The 16,607-nt window shown below is 52.2% G+C and overlaps 2 protein-coding genes across 12 annotated transcripts in view; both read left to right on the top strand.

Annotated features, from left to right (window-relative positions):
* MAPT (microtubule associated protein tau) overlaps positions 1-16,607 on the top strand; it is a 128,443-nt gene that overhangs the window by 95,635 nt on the left and 16,201 nt on the right. For 7 of the 11 annotated variants that reach the window (XM_032265995.1, XM_032265989.1, XM_032265987.1 and 4 more), the window contains 2 exons: positions 1,443-1,708; positions 15,737-15,829. In XM_032265995.1, the coding sequence (XP_032121886.1) occupies positions 1,443-1,708; positions 15,737-15,829 (359 nt within the window). The remainder of the gene's footprint in view (positions 1-1,442; positions 1,709-15,736; positions 15,830-16,607) is intronic. The other 4 variants (XM_032265996.1, XM_032265994.1, XM_032265992.1 and 1 more) reach the window with 1 other exon arrangement.
* Positions 1,931-4,836, top strand: STH (saitohin). The gene is given in 5 exon segments (XM_032266069.1): positions 1,931-2,021; positions 2,436-2,614; positions 4,119-4,455; positions 4,458-4,517; positions 4,520-4,836. Coding segments are annotated over 5 exon segments (732 nt in total). The 3' UTR covers positions 4,585-4,836.

The following is a 16,607-nucleotide window of genomic DNA, read 5'->3' as shown; positions in this document are numbered from 1 at the left end:
TCAAGAGGCTGAGGCAGGAGTATCGCTTGAACCCCAGGGAGGAGGAGGTTGCAGTGAGCCGAGATCACACCATTGCACTCCTCCAGCCTGGGCTACAAGAGCGAAACTTCGTCTCAAAAAAAACAAAAAGAATTGGTGCTTATTTGTGACTGGCCAAGCTGCCTATTGGCTACACAGGAGCTTTGAACAAAGAGCTGCCCTTCTCCAGGTCAGGCCAGCAGGTGTGTGTTACAGCAGATGCCCGGAGCGGGGCAGGGGCATTGCTGCAGGAAGCTTAAAGACCCGCAGGAAAGTCAGTCCTCAAACTGCAGGGAAGCTAAGCACACCTCGGCACAGCGTGAAGCTTGCAGCTCTTAGACAGACTTCAGTCTTTGGGAAGCTTGGAAAAAATGAGCTTTGCGGGCCCCACCCCTAGAAATTCTGCTCTATCCATTCTCCATGGGGCACAGAAATCTGCATTTTACAAGTCCCACTTTCCTCCTTGAAAGCGCCGGAGATCTGACACAGAGTCCCGTGGGCCACACTTTGGAAAACACGGAGCCATGAGACAGAGTAGCGCAGTGCTGAGGTGTAACGGGGCCTGGGATGTGCAGTGACAGAGCAAGCTTGGGAAAGGACACCCAGAGGAGGGAGGGACCGCATCTGCGTGGAGCGGAGACTCCCCAGCAGCCTTCCGGGTTGTTGGAAAGGGTCACTGACATCTGCCGTGCATGGCGGAGGGGAACCGTACCACAGGGCACCGCAGCGTGAAGCAGTATGGCTTGTGTGGACAGCTAGGGACAGGCAGGTGTGGAGCAGGCATCCTGCTCCGGAGCCCAGGTCCCACACGGGACCCAGGGAGCTGGCAGGAGCCCTGAACTAGCCCAACAGTGAACATTCACCCTGGGGGGAAGGGTCAGAAGCGTCCAGGTTTCAGGGCACAGCTGGGTCCCGTCACTGTGTCACCCTTATTTAGGATCACTGCTTCACCCTTATTTAGGATAAAGGCTCTGAAGAATTGCACTAGAGATTTGCAAAGCGTATCTACCACCACCTGGAGGCACCCTTGCCCCAGGGATTATAATTATTTCCATTTTCAAATTGAGGCCTCTGAGCTCAGAGAGTGGAAGTGACTTGCCTGAGACCACACAGCTTGCTGGAGCCCACCTCTTGACCCAAAGACCGTGGGGCCAAGTTGGCTGCCTCTCTGGGAGCGGGTGTTGGATGGGTTGATGATTTTCCGTTGTTTTCCTGGGAAAGGGGCGTCTCTGTCCCTAAGCAAAAAGGCAGGGAGGAGGAGATGCTTGAGGGCTCGCAGCCGCCGCCTGCACTTCCAACCTGGCCCTCACCTGCCTAACCCAACGGTGAGCCTGGGAATGGACCCGCAGGACAGGCAGCCCCCAGGGCCTTTTCTGACCACCACCGACCCGAGTCCTGGCTTCATTGCCTTCCTTCCTCCCCAGGTGAAACTCCGAAATCAGGGGATCGCAGCGGCTACAGCAGTCCCGGTTCCCCAGGCACTCCAGGCAGCCGCTCCCGCACTCCGTCCCTTCCAACCCCACCCACCCGCGAGCCCAAGAAGGTAGCGGTGGTCCGTACTCCACCCAAGTCGCCATCCTCCGCCAAGAGCCGCCTGCAGACAGCCCCTGTGCCCATGCCAGACCTGAAGAACGTCAAGTCCAAGATCGGTTCCACTGAGAACCTGAAGCACCAGCCAGGAGGCGGGAAGGTAAGAGAGGCTGGCTGCCTGTGGAGGCGCGGGAAGTCTGCGCCTGGGGGGGCAGGGGGCGCCTGGGGGAGGGGGGGGGCGTGGGTGGGGCGGGGGGGGGGGGGGGGGCTGGGCCTGGAGGTGCGGAGGGGGGGCTGCGCCTGGAGGTGCGGGGGGGTGGCGCTGCGCCTGGAGGTGCAGGGGGCGGTGGTGCGCGTGGAGGTGCGGGAAGCTGTTAGGGGGATGGGGGGCTGCGCCTGGAGGTGCAGGGGGTGGTGGTGCGCGTGGAGGTGCGGGAAGCTGTGCGTGGAGGTGCCGGAGGCTGCGCCTGGAGGTGAGGGGGCTGCGCATGGAGGTGTGGGGGCCTGCTCCTGGAGGTCGGGGTGCTCGGCTCTCACTCCCACATTACACCGCAGTCCCGTCCGGACCTCTTCAAGGAAGATCAGTTCTTTATTGGGTTCTCTACGACACTGCGAGTGCCCTGCTCAGGCAAGAGAACGTCTGGCTCTTCTCTTGCATCTTCGCCGTGTATTAATCAGACAGAGATGGCAGGGCTGTCTCCCCATGGCTGGAGGCTCTCATAGTCGGGGCGCCCACAGCGATTCCCCTCCTGGCTCCTGGTTAGAGCACGCTGCCACCCATAGGTGGGCATCTCCACTCGTGGGGCATCTGCTTAGGTTAGATTCCTCTGGATTCTGGAGAGATTGGGGGTTCTGTTTTGATCAGCTGATTCTTCTGGGGCAAGCAGGTGCTCACGAGGTCTCCAGCTTCCAAAAGGTGGAGAAGCACGGGCTTCCGGGGGCCTGGCCTGGACCCCTTTCCCCACTCCTGTCCCTGTGCCCCTCGTCTGAGTGTGTTCGGTTTGACATGAAAAGCACCACAGTGAAAGAACATCAGTGCGCCTCCTCACCAGCCAGATGTGGGCAGGTGGGTTTCTTCCAAGGCCTGTCTGTGGCCGTGGGTGGCCGTCTCCCCCCTGCTCTGCCGAAGTCTTCCCTCCCCTGGTGGCCCTGTGAGAGCTGATCATATAAGGACACCATGGATTAGGGCCCACTCTGATTACCTCACTTTTAACTTAATCAGCTCCCTAAAGGCCCTATCTCCAAACAAAGTCACATTCTAAGATGTGGGGGGCGAGGGCTTCAACATATGAATTTTCGGAGACCACAGTTCAGCCCAGGAACCCACTCTTGCCACCCAGTACTGGGGGTGCTGGGGAAGGGCAAAGAGGAGGCTGGGGGTGCAGAGGACACTGGCTTACTCAGAGCGCAGATGCTGGGCCTTCTGTGCACCGGCCTCAGGGAGCTAAGGGGCTTTCCAGAACCCTGGGCCCGTGGGACAGCTGCCTCCGACACACAGGTGCACTCCACATCATGGAATTGCTGGTCATTTGGGCCTGAGCCTGGGGCATGTGGAGGGAGGGTGGCCCTCAGTGCACCAGGCACCTTGCTCAAAGCTGCACCCTACCTCACTGGTCTTCCCAATCCTCAGGGCCCAGTGGGAGGTCCAGGCCTCTTGGGGACCAGAACCCAGCAAATCCTTTGTCTTTTTGCCCCAGGCTGGGGGCTGGTTTTTGGTAGAGCACCACCAGTTCTCACTGACAGGACACAGGACCTGGGACCACCCAGGTTGGCCCTGGGCCCATGGGAACTCCCCTTGTGGCATGTGCCTGCGCTCCCCTCTGCAGAGACGCCACCTCCTTCCAGAAGAGACTCCGGGCCCACTACTCAGGGCATTGACTTGAAGTTGACCCCTCTGTGAAGCTTCAAAGCTTCTGCAGCAAAGGGCCCCCCGGGGAGAGGGCTTCCGTGGAGGGGGTGCTTCCTCACCTGCCCACTCTCCCTCAGCACCAGGGCTATCCCCATGTGCCCTGTTTTCATGGCACATCGGGACCATTTTCCCTCATTCTGAAAAAGGAAACACAAACTCTACACAGCCAGTTCACCACTAAGGAGACTGTGTGGCTGTGACCAGCGGGTGCAGTGACTCGTTACAGCCAAAGGACAGTGGCGACCCCTAGCTCCTCCCAGCCTGCAGAGCTGCCCCACACACAGGCAGACACTCCCACCACCTTCCCTGGCCCAGGCTTCAATGCAGGAGCCTCCTCCCTCCTCCTCCCGACAAGCTTGTGGGTGCGGTGCCCCATCCTACCCTGATGGAAATGGACGGTCGGGTTAAAGGGACACACGTGTAGACCCTGCCTCTGTGCATCCAGCCTCCTCTGAGTGCCCCTGCATGCCAGGCAGTGCACAGAGGTGGGGAACACTCCGCTGTGGCCCAGAGCACCGCCTCCCATCGAGGAAAGGACAGACGGTGGCTCCCGCAGGGCCGTGGGGACAAGGGCAGAGGCCCCTGGCACACAGGAAGGAGGGAAGGAAGAGAGCACTCAGGACCTCCCTCCTGATGGCAAACCATCTGGGTTAAATGAAAGGTCCTGCCTGTCCCTGCTCGGGCATGTGTGGAGCTTGCAGTGAAAGAGGCTCTCTGGACCCTCACCCACCACCATGGCCGGGTTAGAGACCGGCTACCTGCAAAACGCACTTTTGCAGCCCCCACAAAGGTGGGCAGGTAGCCGGCCCTCATTGAATGCGGGGTTAGTTTAACTCAGCCTCTGTGTGAGTGGATGATTCAGGTTGCCAGAGACAGAACCCTTAGCTTGGCATGGGAGGTGGCTCCCCTGTCGGCCCTGAGTTCATCTGAGGTTGGCTTGGAAGGTGTGGGCACCATTTAGCCCAGTTCTTAAATCTCTGAAGAGAGCAGCAGGAATGGGCTGAACGGAGACAACTTTGCATCAAAGGTCCCTTTCAGGGCCAGACCTGCCCCTCACACCCTGTGCTGCTCTGCCCATGCCCCGCCCATGAGGGGGTGAGAGTCAGGCGACCTCGTGCCAAGTGTAGAAAGGGGCAGACGAGGTCCAGGCTATGACGTCACCATGCAGGGCAGAGATGGCACGTCTAGATCTACTAAAGGTTTAAAGGAGAAGAGGTGACTTGACTTCTTCTGAGATATTTTGGGGTACAAAGTGTGGAAAAGTGGCAAAGGACACAGTCCCAGCCTCCCTTAAAAGCCATTAAAGCCTAGAAAAATTGTCTGAAACAAACCTCAGCCATAACACAGACCAACACTCGAATCTCCAGGAGAAAAGACAAGGAAAAAGGCAGATGGGGTCCACGCACCAGGCCTTTAACATGACCCATTGAAGGGTCTCACGCCGCTGCCTCCTGGACGGGCCGGAAGCCTCCACGAGGTTTTGCCAAGACCTCTGGGTCTCTGTGGCCTCATGCAGTGCCCAGCATACAGTAAGTGCTCAATAAAGTTTGGCTACAAAAGAGACAAAGCTGGCGGCGTCTGAGTGAACAACTCAGTTCTCCCAGAACAGATGCCCACATGGAAGAGAACAGGAGCCACATCTCATTCAGGATCGTTCGGGAACCTGCAGAGGCTGAAGCCTCGGCAGATGGGTGTAAATCACTGGGAAAAAATGTGAAACGTCTGTTTTCTCCTTTGTGCTTTTCTCCGTTTTCTGGATTTGCTGCAGTGAACATCTATTGCTTTAGGAGCCCCAGATGGAATGATTTTCAAAGGAAAATGCAGAGAATTAGGCGGCCACACTGGGTACAGGGAGAGATTGCAGGGGAGGAGGGAGAGCTGGGCAGGGAGCCAGGAGGAACAGCTGTAAACCCTGACGCCGCCACCGAGGTGAGTTGTGGGTGGCAGTTTTCCATCCTGACTGCAAAAGGGGGTCACCTGGGGGGTGGGTGGATTCTTTTAAACATCGTCCCAGTGCCCAAGCCTCCCCCGGGCCTGTCATTGTCTCGGGGTGGGCCCCTCCCCCCACCGGTGACTCCAGTGTGCAGCCTGGCCGGGACACGGTGGCCTGGGTTCTTGCTGCTGACCCTACCCTCAGCCTCAACCACTGCGGCCTCCTGTGCACCCTGATCCAGTGACTCATTTTCCACTTTCGGTCCTGACTCTGTCCCTACTTGCAGATTCCAAGTGCCTGGCTCCTCATTCAGCTCAGACCCAGCCAGGCCAGACCCTGGGGCCCACAAGCCCCTTGCCAAGCTCATCCTCGCCTCATTTGGCCTGTGGGAATGGGGGGTGTGTCCAGACAAAGATACAAAGGATCAGCTTTTAAAACATTTCGTTGGGGCCAAGGATGGTGGCTCACACCTAATCCCAACACTTGGGAGGCCAAGGCAGAACGCTTGAGTCCAGGAGTTCGGGATCAGCCTGGACAACATAGGACACCCCATCTCTACAATTTGTTTTAATTAACTGGGCATGGTGGCACTCACCTGTAGTTCCAACCAATCCAGAGGCTGAGGTGGGAGGACCACTTGAGCCCAGGAGGTCAAGGTTGCAGTAAGCCATGTTCACACCACTGCACTAGCCTGGGCAAGCCCCTGTATCAAAAAATGTAAAACGAATCCTGTACATTATATTAAGGTGCCCCAAATCGTACTTAGAAGGATTTCATAGTTTTAAATACTTTTGTTATTTAAAAAATTACATGACTGCAGCATATAAATTGGGTTCTTAATGGGGAAAAAGAATACAAGAAAATAAGAATCTGAAAACAAAGATAAGAGCAGAAATAAATCAGAAAACACAACCTTGCAGTCCTAACTCTTAAAAAAAAAAAAAGATGAAGAAAACACAACCAGTAAAACAGAACACAGAACAGCATCAAAAGCTGGTTCCTGGCCAGGCGCGGTGATGCATACCTGTAATCCCAGCACTTTGGGAGGCTGATGTGGAAAGATCGCTTGAGACCAGGAGTTTGAGGCTGCCGTGAGCTATGATCACACCACTGCACTGCAGCCTGCGCAACTCAGTGAGACCCTGACTCTATTTAAAAAAGAAAAAAAAAAGCCAGTTCCTTCCTTTTTTTATTCTTTTCTATTCATTCAGCGAGCACTTATGGGGCTCCTTTGAGCATCAGGCTCTGTGCTAAGAGCTTTTGCCCCCAGGGCCCAGGCCAGGGGACAGGGACAGGTGAGCAGATACACAGAGCCAGTGGCAGCAGCAGGAGGAACATCGGATGGAGATCTTGGCCAGGGAAGGACATGCAAGGAAGCAGCCTGCACTGCTAGGTCCACCTCCCCCCCAATGTCAAGTGTCAGCAAGCCAGAAAGGACAGGCAGACCCTTGTCTGGGACCTGGTCAGTGGCCTTGGAAAGGACGGCCGCCACCCAGAGTGCTGGGTGCAGGAGCCGAAGGAGGATAGTGGACCGCTGCAACGTGGAGATCTTTAGAGCAAAAGCAAAATAAAGCTAGAGCTGGAGGCGGCTGGGGCGGCCAAGGCCATGTGTTCAGCACTAAGAGGTGTGAAGCTTGAACGCTGGGAGAGTTCACACTGGCAGAAGAGAGGTTGGGGCTGCTGCAGGCCTCTGGGCATTGCCCAGCAAGACAGAGGGCAGTGGAGAGTGGCCCCAAAGAGAGGCTCCGTTCAGCTGGCAGTGGCTGTGGGAGTGTTGAAGCGGGCAGGCTGTGGGCATCTGCTGGGGAGGGTTAAGTGGGGTGAGGGCCCAGCAGCCCTTCTTGGGGGGTCCCTGGGAAGCACAGAGGAGATCTGAAGAAGCAGGGAGTCACAGGGGCCATGCAGGGTGAGAGAGAAGTTGCTCCTGTGGGGCCCAGGCTGCAGGATCCGGAGAACTGGGGCTCCCAGCAGGGAGAAGGGGGTGTGCAAGGATCATGGCCAGAGAAGGGCCCAGGGGCCTGTGCAGGGGGGGAGCCTGGTTGGCTTCGAGAAGATGGAGCTAAAGGCACATTCTTGGAGGATGTCCAGGCCACTAGTTGGAATGTGAAGACCTGAAAAGCACAGAGCCTGGAAGCCCAGGATGGACAGAAACCTACCCGAGCAGTGGGGCTTTGAAAGCCTTGGGGTGCAATATTCAAGATAGCCACCAGATGGCAATAGAACGCTGTAAATGTTTTCTGGTTCTGGGCAACAGCCTGGGTGGCTGCTTTCTTGTGTATTGATTTGTGTCTTTTTTGAGACAAGGTCTTGCTGGGTTGCCCAGGCTGGAGTGCAGTGGTGCGATCATAGCTCACTGCAACTTTGAAGTCCCAAGCTCAAGCCATCCTTCAACCTCAGCCTCCTGAATAGTTGGGACCACAGGCTTGCATGATAGTGCCCGACTAATTGTTTGTTTTTTGTAGAGATAGGGTTTCACTGTGTTGCTCAGGCTGGTCTTGAACTCCTGGGCTCAAGGGATCCTCCTGCCTCAGCCTCCCAAACTGCCGGGATTACAGGTGTGAGCCACCATGCCTGGCCTTTTTTTGAGGGGTTGGGGGGAGACAGAGTCTTGCTGTGTCGTCAAGGCTGGAGTGCAGTGGCGAGATCTCAGCTCACTGCAACCCCCACCTCCCAGGTTCAAGTGATTCTCCTGCCTCAGCCTCCCGAGTAGCTGGGACTACAGGAGCACGCCACCACGCCAGGATAATTTTTGTATTTTTAGTAGAGACGGGGTTTCACTGTGTTAGCCAGGATGGTCTCCATCTCCTGACCTCATGATCTGCCTACCTCGACCTTCCAAAGTGCTGGGATTACAGGCGTGAGCCACAACACTGGCCTGGGCCTTCTCTTTTTAAGGGTGTATGTGAGTGTCTGCTCTCATCTTCAACTTCCTCCCTTACCTTAGCCTTGCTCTGTCCCTACCCGGTCACCTCTGCCCATCTCTCTGATATATTTCTCTCTCCTTTCACCCCTCTTTCCTCCCTCCTCATACACCACTGACCACTATAGAGAACTGAGTAGTCTAAAAATACATTTTATTTATTTATTTATTTTGAGACAGAGTCTGGCTCTGTCGTCCAGGCTGGAGTGCAATGGTGCGTGCGATCTCAGCTCACTGCAACATTTAACTCCCAAGTTCAAGCAATTCTCCTGCCTGAGCCTCCCAATATCTGGGAGTACAGGCATGCGCTACCATGCCCAGCCAATTTTTGTATTTTTATCAGAGATGGGGTTTCACCATGTTGGCTAGGTTTGTCTCGAACTCCTGATCCGCCTGCCTTGGTCTCTCAAAGTGCTGGGATTACAGGCATGAGCCACCACACCTGTCCTTAAAAATACATTATATTTAATAACAAAGCCCCAGTCGTCACTTTAAAAAGCATCTATGTAGAACATTTATGTGGAATGATACAGTGAGTTTGTACGTGGGATAGTTTGCCTCTCCTTCTCGATCAGGGCCAGGGACTCAGGTGAGCTTGGGCTGAGATGTCAGGCCCCACAGTGAGTGGGGGGCAAAGCCAGGCTGGGACCATCCTCTAGGACAGCTCTGTAACTCTGAGACCCTCCAGGCACCTCTCCCTATACATCTGTGCTTCTGAAAAACCTTGTGTAAATCAAATCTTTTTTTTTTTTTTTTGGAGACAGAGTTTCGCTCTTGTTACCCAGGCTGGAGTGCAATGGCGCGATCTCGGCTCACCGCAACCTCCACCTCCTGGATTCAAGCAATTCTCCTGCCTCAGCCTCCCGAGTAGCTGGGACTACAGGCATGCACCACCATGCCTAGCTAATTTTTGTATTTTTAATAGAGACGGGGTTTCGCTATGTTGAGCAAGATGGTCTCCATCTCTTGACCTCGTGATCCACCTGCCTCTGCCTCCCAAAGTGCTGGGATTATAGGCGTGAGCCACCGCGCCCTGCCCATAAATCAAATCATTTTAAAGGAGCTTGGATTCATCACTGTTTAAAGGACAGTGTAAATAATTCTGAAGGTGACTCCACCCTGTGATTTGATCTCGTCCTTGGCTGGTTGACTTGACAGGACATAGAAAGGTTTTCCTGTGTTGGTTCCCAAGCTGATCACCTTGACTTGAGAAGGGCTGTGTGGGCATCCAGTGCCCACCCCGGGTTAAATTCCCAGCAGAGCATTGCACTGGGCCTGCAGAGCCTGGTGAGGCAAAGCCCAGCCCAGCAAGCACCAGGCAGCGCTGGAGGCAGGCCAAGCCTGGGCCAGCCTGGGAGCCAACTGTGAGGCATGGGGCTGGGTGGCTGCAGGCTTGGGGCCAGGGAGGGAGGGCTGGGCTCTTTGGAGCAGCCTTGAGAGACCTGAAACCAAACAAAACCAGATCAAGGTCTAATGAGAGTTTGGGGCTGCTTTGGGTGCTCCAGGAAATTGATTAAACCAAGTGGACACACCCCGCTCCCTAGCCCCACCTCACCACAGCCTCTCCTTCAGGGTCAAACTCTGACCACAGACATTTCTCCCCTGACTAGGAGGTCCCTGGATCCCAACTGGGAGCTTGCAACACATTGTTCTGTCCCTTGATGGATTTTGTCAGTGTCTATCCAGAGCTGAAGTGTAATATGTATGTTACTCTGAGAAATTAAATTTCAGGATTCTAATTTCATAATGACCACCAGTCCCCTTTTCTCTCCCTTCTGTAAATCTAAGATTCTATAAAGGGTGTTGACTTAATGTGACAATTGACGGTAGTTTCGGTCTGCTTTGTAAATACCCTTGTGTCTATTGCAAAATGTCACAAAGGCTCGTTGCCTTTTTTGTGGGGTTAGAACAAGAAAAAGCCACATGGAAAAAAGCATTTCTATGTATGTTGCAGATACTGCGTTATTGTTTAATGTCCTTTGATTCATTTGCTTAGTTTCTTTTATGGATTAGTACAGAAAACAAAGTTCTCTTCCTTGAAAAACTGGTACGTTTTCTTTGTTAGATAAGGAGAGTTACGTAACCCATCATGCTTCCCTTTTTGCCTCGGCCTCCAGGAAACTCCAAGCTAAATGTAATGATAACTCTTGTAATTGTCAGTGTCGACACCCTCCCCTTCTTCTAACGTTATTCTTTACATTTTCCTATTTTATTATTGTGAGTGTGTGTTTTCTAATTCTAAGCTGTTCCCACTCCTTTTTGAAAGGAGGCAAATCTTCTAAGACTTATCCAATGAAAAGCTATGAATAAAAAATGATCATCAAGCCTACAGGTGCTAAGTCTACTCCAGAGGCTGAGGCCAGAGGACCACTTGATCCAAGGAATTTGAGACCTGGGCTGGGCAACATAGCAAGACCCCATCTCCATTAAAACTAATTTTTTTAATTAAAAAATAATCTGCAAAGGAGTTTATGTGGAATTCCTTAAAATTAAAGGGTGGCGTGAATTGATTCAAAGACTTGTGCAAAGGGTGACAGGGACTCCTTCAGAAACAGTACTGGAAAGCCTGTCCCACCTCCTCCCCCAGCTCCAGCCTGGGCTGAGGCACGTTCACAGTGTCTCCTTGCTGGCAGGAGAGAATTTCCATGTTCAGCAAAAGAAGTCTTGTTTTTATCGGTTTATGAGGATGTTGCCTTGAGGACAGCCAGGACAACTTTGTTCTCACATACATAACCTGCAGCTACAGAAACACCCAGATCTAAATTCTTCCGTGGCTGCTTCTGACCTGAGAAATTTGCGGAACCTCCGTGGACTTCAAATGGCCTCCTTGTCCTTAATGAGGGGATGGTGGGCAAGAAAGTTGATGTGGCATCAGAGGTTGATCCAGCTTTAAAGGAGGAGTGGTTTGTGCATTTAAACACCAGAGGAGGACTTACAAAGGAAGAATGTGAGTATCTAAAAATGGGATACGGGCAGTCCCATGTTCTTTGCTGCACTATTCGCAACAGGCAAGATTTGGAAGCAACCCAGGTGTCCATCAGCAGTCAAATGGAGAAGGAAAATGTGGCACGTATATACAATGGAGTACTATTCAGCCATGAAAAAGAATGAGATCCTGACGTTTGAAACCACACGGGTGGAACTGGAGGACATTATGTCAAGTGAACTAAGCCAGGCACAGAAGGACAGACTTCACATGTTCTCACTCATTTGTGGGAGCTAAAACTTTAAAAATTCACGGAGATAGAGAACAGAAGGATGGGCCAGGCGTGGTGGCTCACACCTGTAATCCAAGCACTTTGGAGGCCAAGACGGGCAGATTACCTGAGGTCGGGAGTTCAAGACCAGCTTGACCAACATGATGAAACCCTGTCTATAAAAAAAAAAATAAAAAATATAAAAAGAGAATAGAATGATGGTTAGCAGAGCCTGTGAAGGGGAGAGGGGAGTGGGGAGGAAGTGAGGATGGCTAATGGGTACCAGAACATAGTTCCATGGCTAGATCTCATATTGGATAGCACAACAGGGCGACTGCCATCAGCAGCAGTTTTATAGTACGTTTATATTTCTGTTACATCTGAAAACAACTGAAAGAGTATAATTGGAACGTTCATAACACAAGGAATGAGAAATGCTTGAGGTGATGGAGCCCCACTCACCCTGATGTGATTACTACACATTGTATGTCTGTATCTAAATATCTCGTGTACCCCACAAGTATATATACCCACTAGGTACCTATATAAATTTAAAATGAAAAATGTATAAAACAGGCTGCGCGCAGTGGCTCATGCCTGTAATCCCAACACTTTGGGAGGCTGAGGTGGGTGGATCATGAGGTCAAGGGATCAAGACCACCCTGGCCAACATGATGAAACTCCGTCGCTGCTAAAAATACAAAAAAAAAATTAGCTGGGCATGGTGGCGTGCGCTTGTAGTCCTAGCTATTCAGGAGGCTGAGGCAGGAGAATCGCTTGAATCCAGGAGGCAGAGGTTGCAGTGAGCTGAGATTGCACCCTTTGTACTCCAGCCTGAGCAACAGGACTGAAACTCTGTCTCAAAAAAAAAAGTAATTATTAAAAATAAGGAAATTAAAATGTACTTATAAAAAAATAAGTAAATTAAAATGTAGGCTAAGCCTGTGGTTCATGCCTATAATCCCAGTGCTTTCTGAGGCTGAAGTGGGAGAATCACTTGAGCCCAGGAGTTTGAGACCGGCCTGGGTGACATAGCTAGACCCTGTCGCCACAAGGAATTTTTAAAAACTAGCTGGGCATGGTGGCACATACCAGTAGTCCCAGCTACTTGGGAGACCGAGGCAGGAAGATTGCTTGAGCCCAGGAGTTTAAGACTGCAATGAGCTACAGTGGCGCCACTGCATTCCAGCCTGGGTGACAGAGTGAGACCCTATCTCTATTTTTAAAAATAATAAAAAGTAAGGCAGGGTGCCGTGGCTCACGCCTGTAATCCCAGTGCTTTGGGAGGCTGAGACCGGTGGATTGCCTGAGGTCAGGAATTCGAGACTAGACTGACCAACATAGTGAAACCCTGTCTCTACTAAAAATACAAAAAATTAGCCACACATGGTGGCGGGCACCTGTAATCCCAGCTACTCGGGAGGCTGAGGCAGGAGAATCGCTTGAACCTGGGAAGCGGAGGTTGCAGTGAGCTGAGATTGCGCCACTGCACTCCAGCCTGGGCACCAAGAGTGAGACTCCGTCTCCAAAAATAATAATAAAAAAATAATGAAAACAAAATGTAAATATGTGTATGTTAGAAAACATACACCTGCCAGCAAAAAGGGGGTAAAGGGGCAATTGCAGTCATAATCAGAGAGATGCAGAATAAGCCAACAATGAAGTTTCCTTTCTTTTTGTCAAAGAAATAAGCAAAACAAAGTTGTAAACAGTCGGCAGCAATGTGGCAAGGCTGGCTCTCTCACAGGGTTCACAGGGAAGGCGCATGCAACCCTTTTAGAAAGCCATGTGGAAAGTTGCACCGAGAGGTTTTAGAATATTTATAACTTTGACCCAGAAATTCTATTCTAGGACTTTGTGTTATGAAAATAACTCATCGTATGGAAAAAGCTCCTTTCAGAAAGAGGTTCATGGGAGGCTGTTTGTATTTTTTTTTCTTTGCAACAAATCCAGCTACCGCAGGACTGTTTGTATGACTGGAGTACAAAGTGGAATCAACGCGAGTGTTGGAAAGAGGGGAACATTCACAAAATGGAACAGGGCGTGTTATTAAACATAGTGCTGCTCGAGACCGTAGACCAGAGAGAATGCTTAGGACATGACAGCACTTCTTTTGTTTTTTTTGTTGTTGTTTTTGTTTTTTTGAGATGGAGTCTAGCTCTGTCGCCAGACTGGAGAGCAACGGCGCAATCTCGGCTCACAGCAGCCTCCACCTCCCGAGTAGCTGGGACTACAGTTGCATGCCACCACGCCTGGCTAACTTTTGTATTCTTAGTAGAGACAGGGTTTCACCATGCTGGTCAGCCTGGTCTCAACCTCCTGGATTCAGGTGATCCAGCTGCCTCAGCCTCCCAAAGTGCTGGGATTACAGGCACGAGCCACTGTGCCTGGCCTAGAATATGATATCACTTTTTAGAGCAGGATACAGAATTGCATGTGCACAGTAATTCTGCCATGTATAGGTCTACAGGGGTAGTTATATATAAATGAGACTTCAAGGAAATGCAACAAGATGCAATTGTGATTGCTGGGGTGGGAAGAAAACGGTTTTATTTTTGCTTCGATGAGCTCTGTTTTTCAAAATCATCATATTTTCTAAGAAAAATACATAGTCTTTTTGAAGGAATATAAAAGATTATGAAGAGATGAGTTAGCTATTGTTTCATATTTAAGATTCAGACCAGTAAAATTAAGGGAAAAAATGGGATGAACCAGAAGCCAGGCTGGAGCCCTGACCCCGACACAGCCTCAGCCCCAGCTGATGGGGCCTCCAGAGCGCTGGCCTCCACCCAGCATTCTCAAAAGAGCCACTGAGGTCTCAGTGCCGTTTTCAGGATTTCAGAAACAGCCTTGGCACAGCTGGTCCTTCACTGGGAATTATTGGCAATTATTCACATCTGAGATGAATAAAATCCAAAGTGCTGAGATCACAGCTGCAGCGGCTCACACTTACAATCCCAGTACTTTGGGAAGCCGAGATGGGCTGATTGCTTTAGCCCAGAAGTTTTAGACCATCATCAACAAATAGACCTTATCTCTACAAAAAATACATAAATTTGCCAGGCTGAAGTGGGAGAATCACCTGAGCCTGGGGAGGTCGAGGCTGCAGTGAGCCGTGGTGGCGTCACTGCACCCCAGCCTGGGTGACAGAACGAGACCTTGTCTCAAAAAGGAAAAAAACGCAAAGCACGCTGTTCCCACTGTTTAGAGTTCCTGAGGGGAGGTCACCAGGTGAGGAAGATTCCCACAGATCTGGCAGACAAAATGTCGAGTTTTTCAACTCCCTAAACCACGGTTGCCTATTTCGTAGTTTTTCGACAAACTGGTAAAAATAGTTTCTTATTGAAACACTGATATTATCACACTCCCCTGGTGTCTGCAGAAAGAACCTTCCAGAAATGCAGTCATGGGGGACCCATCCAGGCCACCCCCGCTTATGGAAGAGCTGAGAAAAAGCCCCACGGAAGCATTTGCTCGGTTTCCGTTAAGCGCCTGGTGGGATTGTAGATGGAGAGGGCTGGGGGGTGGACGGGAGGAGGAGGAGGCATTGCCCTGCAGGGACAGAGCCCTTGAACAGAGGGGACACCCCAAGGAACAGAGAGGACATCCCTCGTTTGTCTTCCCTACAAAGCGGCCTGGGTCCTGCCTGCAGGGTCAAGGCCTCTCAAACCTGTGCGTCAGAATCACCAGGGAAACTTTTCAAAACTAGAGAGACTGAAGCCAGATGCCTCCAGATTCTAATTGTAGGTCCAGGCAGGGGCCCGAGATTTTAAAAATCCACAGGTGATTCCAATGCCTGACAGCGTGAGAACAGCTGCGGGAAGTTCTCTGGGAATGTTCCAGTGGGTCTAGCTGGGTGTGAGTGGAGATGCCGGGGAGCTTCTTATTACTCACTCGGCAGTGTGGCCGAACACGGTTTTCACTAGACCCAGGCTGGTGCATGTGCCCCTCTGGGGTTCAGGCCTCACGATGCCATCTTTCCGAGAAGTGAGTAACTGCCCCTGAGATCCTGCAATCCCAGCTTCCTAAAGCCCACTTGGAATCACTGACAGTTCTGGAATACCTTCAGGGCAGCCCTCTCGTCTGTCCCTTCAGCTCCCCCGAGGTGTGACTCAATCTCCCGCCACTCCCCAGGCTGCCCCTGCCAAGTCTAAAAGTGGAGACGTCCTTGGGAGCAAGCAGATGGGTCCTGGGTGGCGTTCACTCATCCTTTTTTCTGGCTATCAAAGGTGCAGATAATTAATAAGAAGCTGGATCTTAGCAACGTCCAGTCCAAGTGTGGCTCAAAGGATAATATCAAACACGTCCCGGGAGGCGGCAGTGTGAGTACCTTCACACGTCCTGTGCGCCGTGCTGTGGCTTGGTTTTTTAGGAAGTGGCATGAGTGCGTAGACCTGCGAGACACTGCACAGAATAAATCTTTCCTGGGCTCTCAGGATCTGGCGGCGACCCCCAGGTGAATGTGGCCAAGCTCCCCACATTCCCCCACACGTCCACTGTTCCCAGAAGCACCTTCCTCCTGTTCTGGGAGGGTGGGTGTCCCAGCATTTCTGGGTGCCCCAGGCTGCATGGGCAGAATAGGACAGATGACCGACCCTCTCTCCAGCCCCTACCTTGAGAGAGACGTCAAGGTGTTTCTCCACTCCCGCCCAGCCCATCCCCAAGAACCCCAGTTGGAAGTTGGGCTGAAGGTGGTGGCACCTTAGCCTGGGCTGCCGCCGCCTCCCCAACTCCTGGGCAGGTTCACGTTGAGTGGCTTCACTGTGGACAGGTGGCCTGTTTGTTCTGATGAGGGGACATTAAAGGCTTATGTCCTGCTCAGCTGTGCCTCCTGAATGTTCAAGGGAGGAGCTGTGTGTTCAGCCTGCACCATCCTCAGGTAGAGACTCCAGATGCAAAGAGCCAGACCAAAGTGTGACAGGTCCCTCTGCCCTGCGTTGAGGTTTGGCAGACAAATGCTGGTTTTGGCCCTTTTAAATTTGGCTGCCTCTGGCCAGGAGCGGTGGCTCATGCCTGTAATCCCCACACTTTGGGAGACCAAGGCGGGAGGTTCATTTGAGCCCGGGAGTTCAAGACCAGCCTGGGAAACATAGTGAGGCC

The sequence above is a fragment of the Sapajus apella genome, unplaced genomic scaffold, assembly GCF_009761245.1.
Source record: "Sapajus apella isolate SASKATOON/1434 unplaced genomic scaffold, GSC_monkey_1.0 scaffold153, whole genome shotgun sequence".
Lineage (NCBI taxonomy): Eukaryota > Metazoa > Chordata > Mammalia > Primates > Cebidae > Sapajus > Sapajus apella.
The sequence above is the reverse complement of the archived record's forward strand: the minus strand, read 5'-3'. Positions and strand labels throughout refer to the sequence as shown.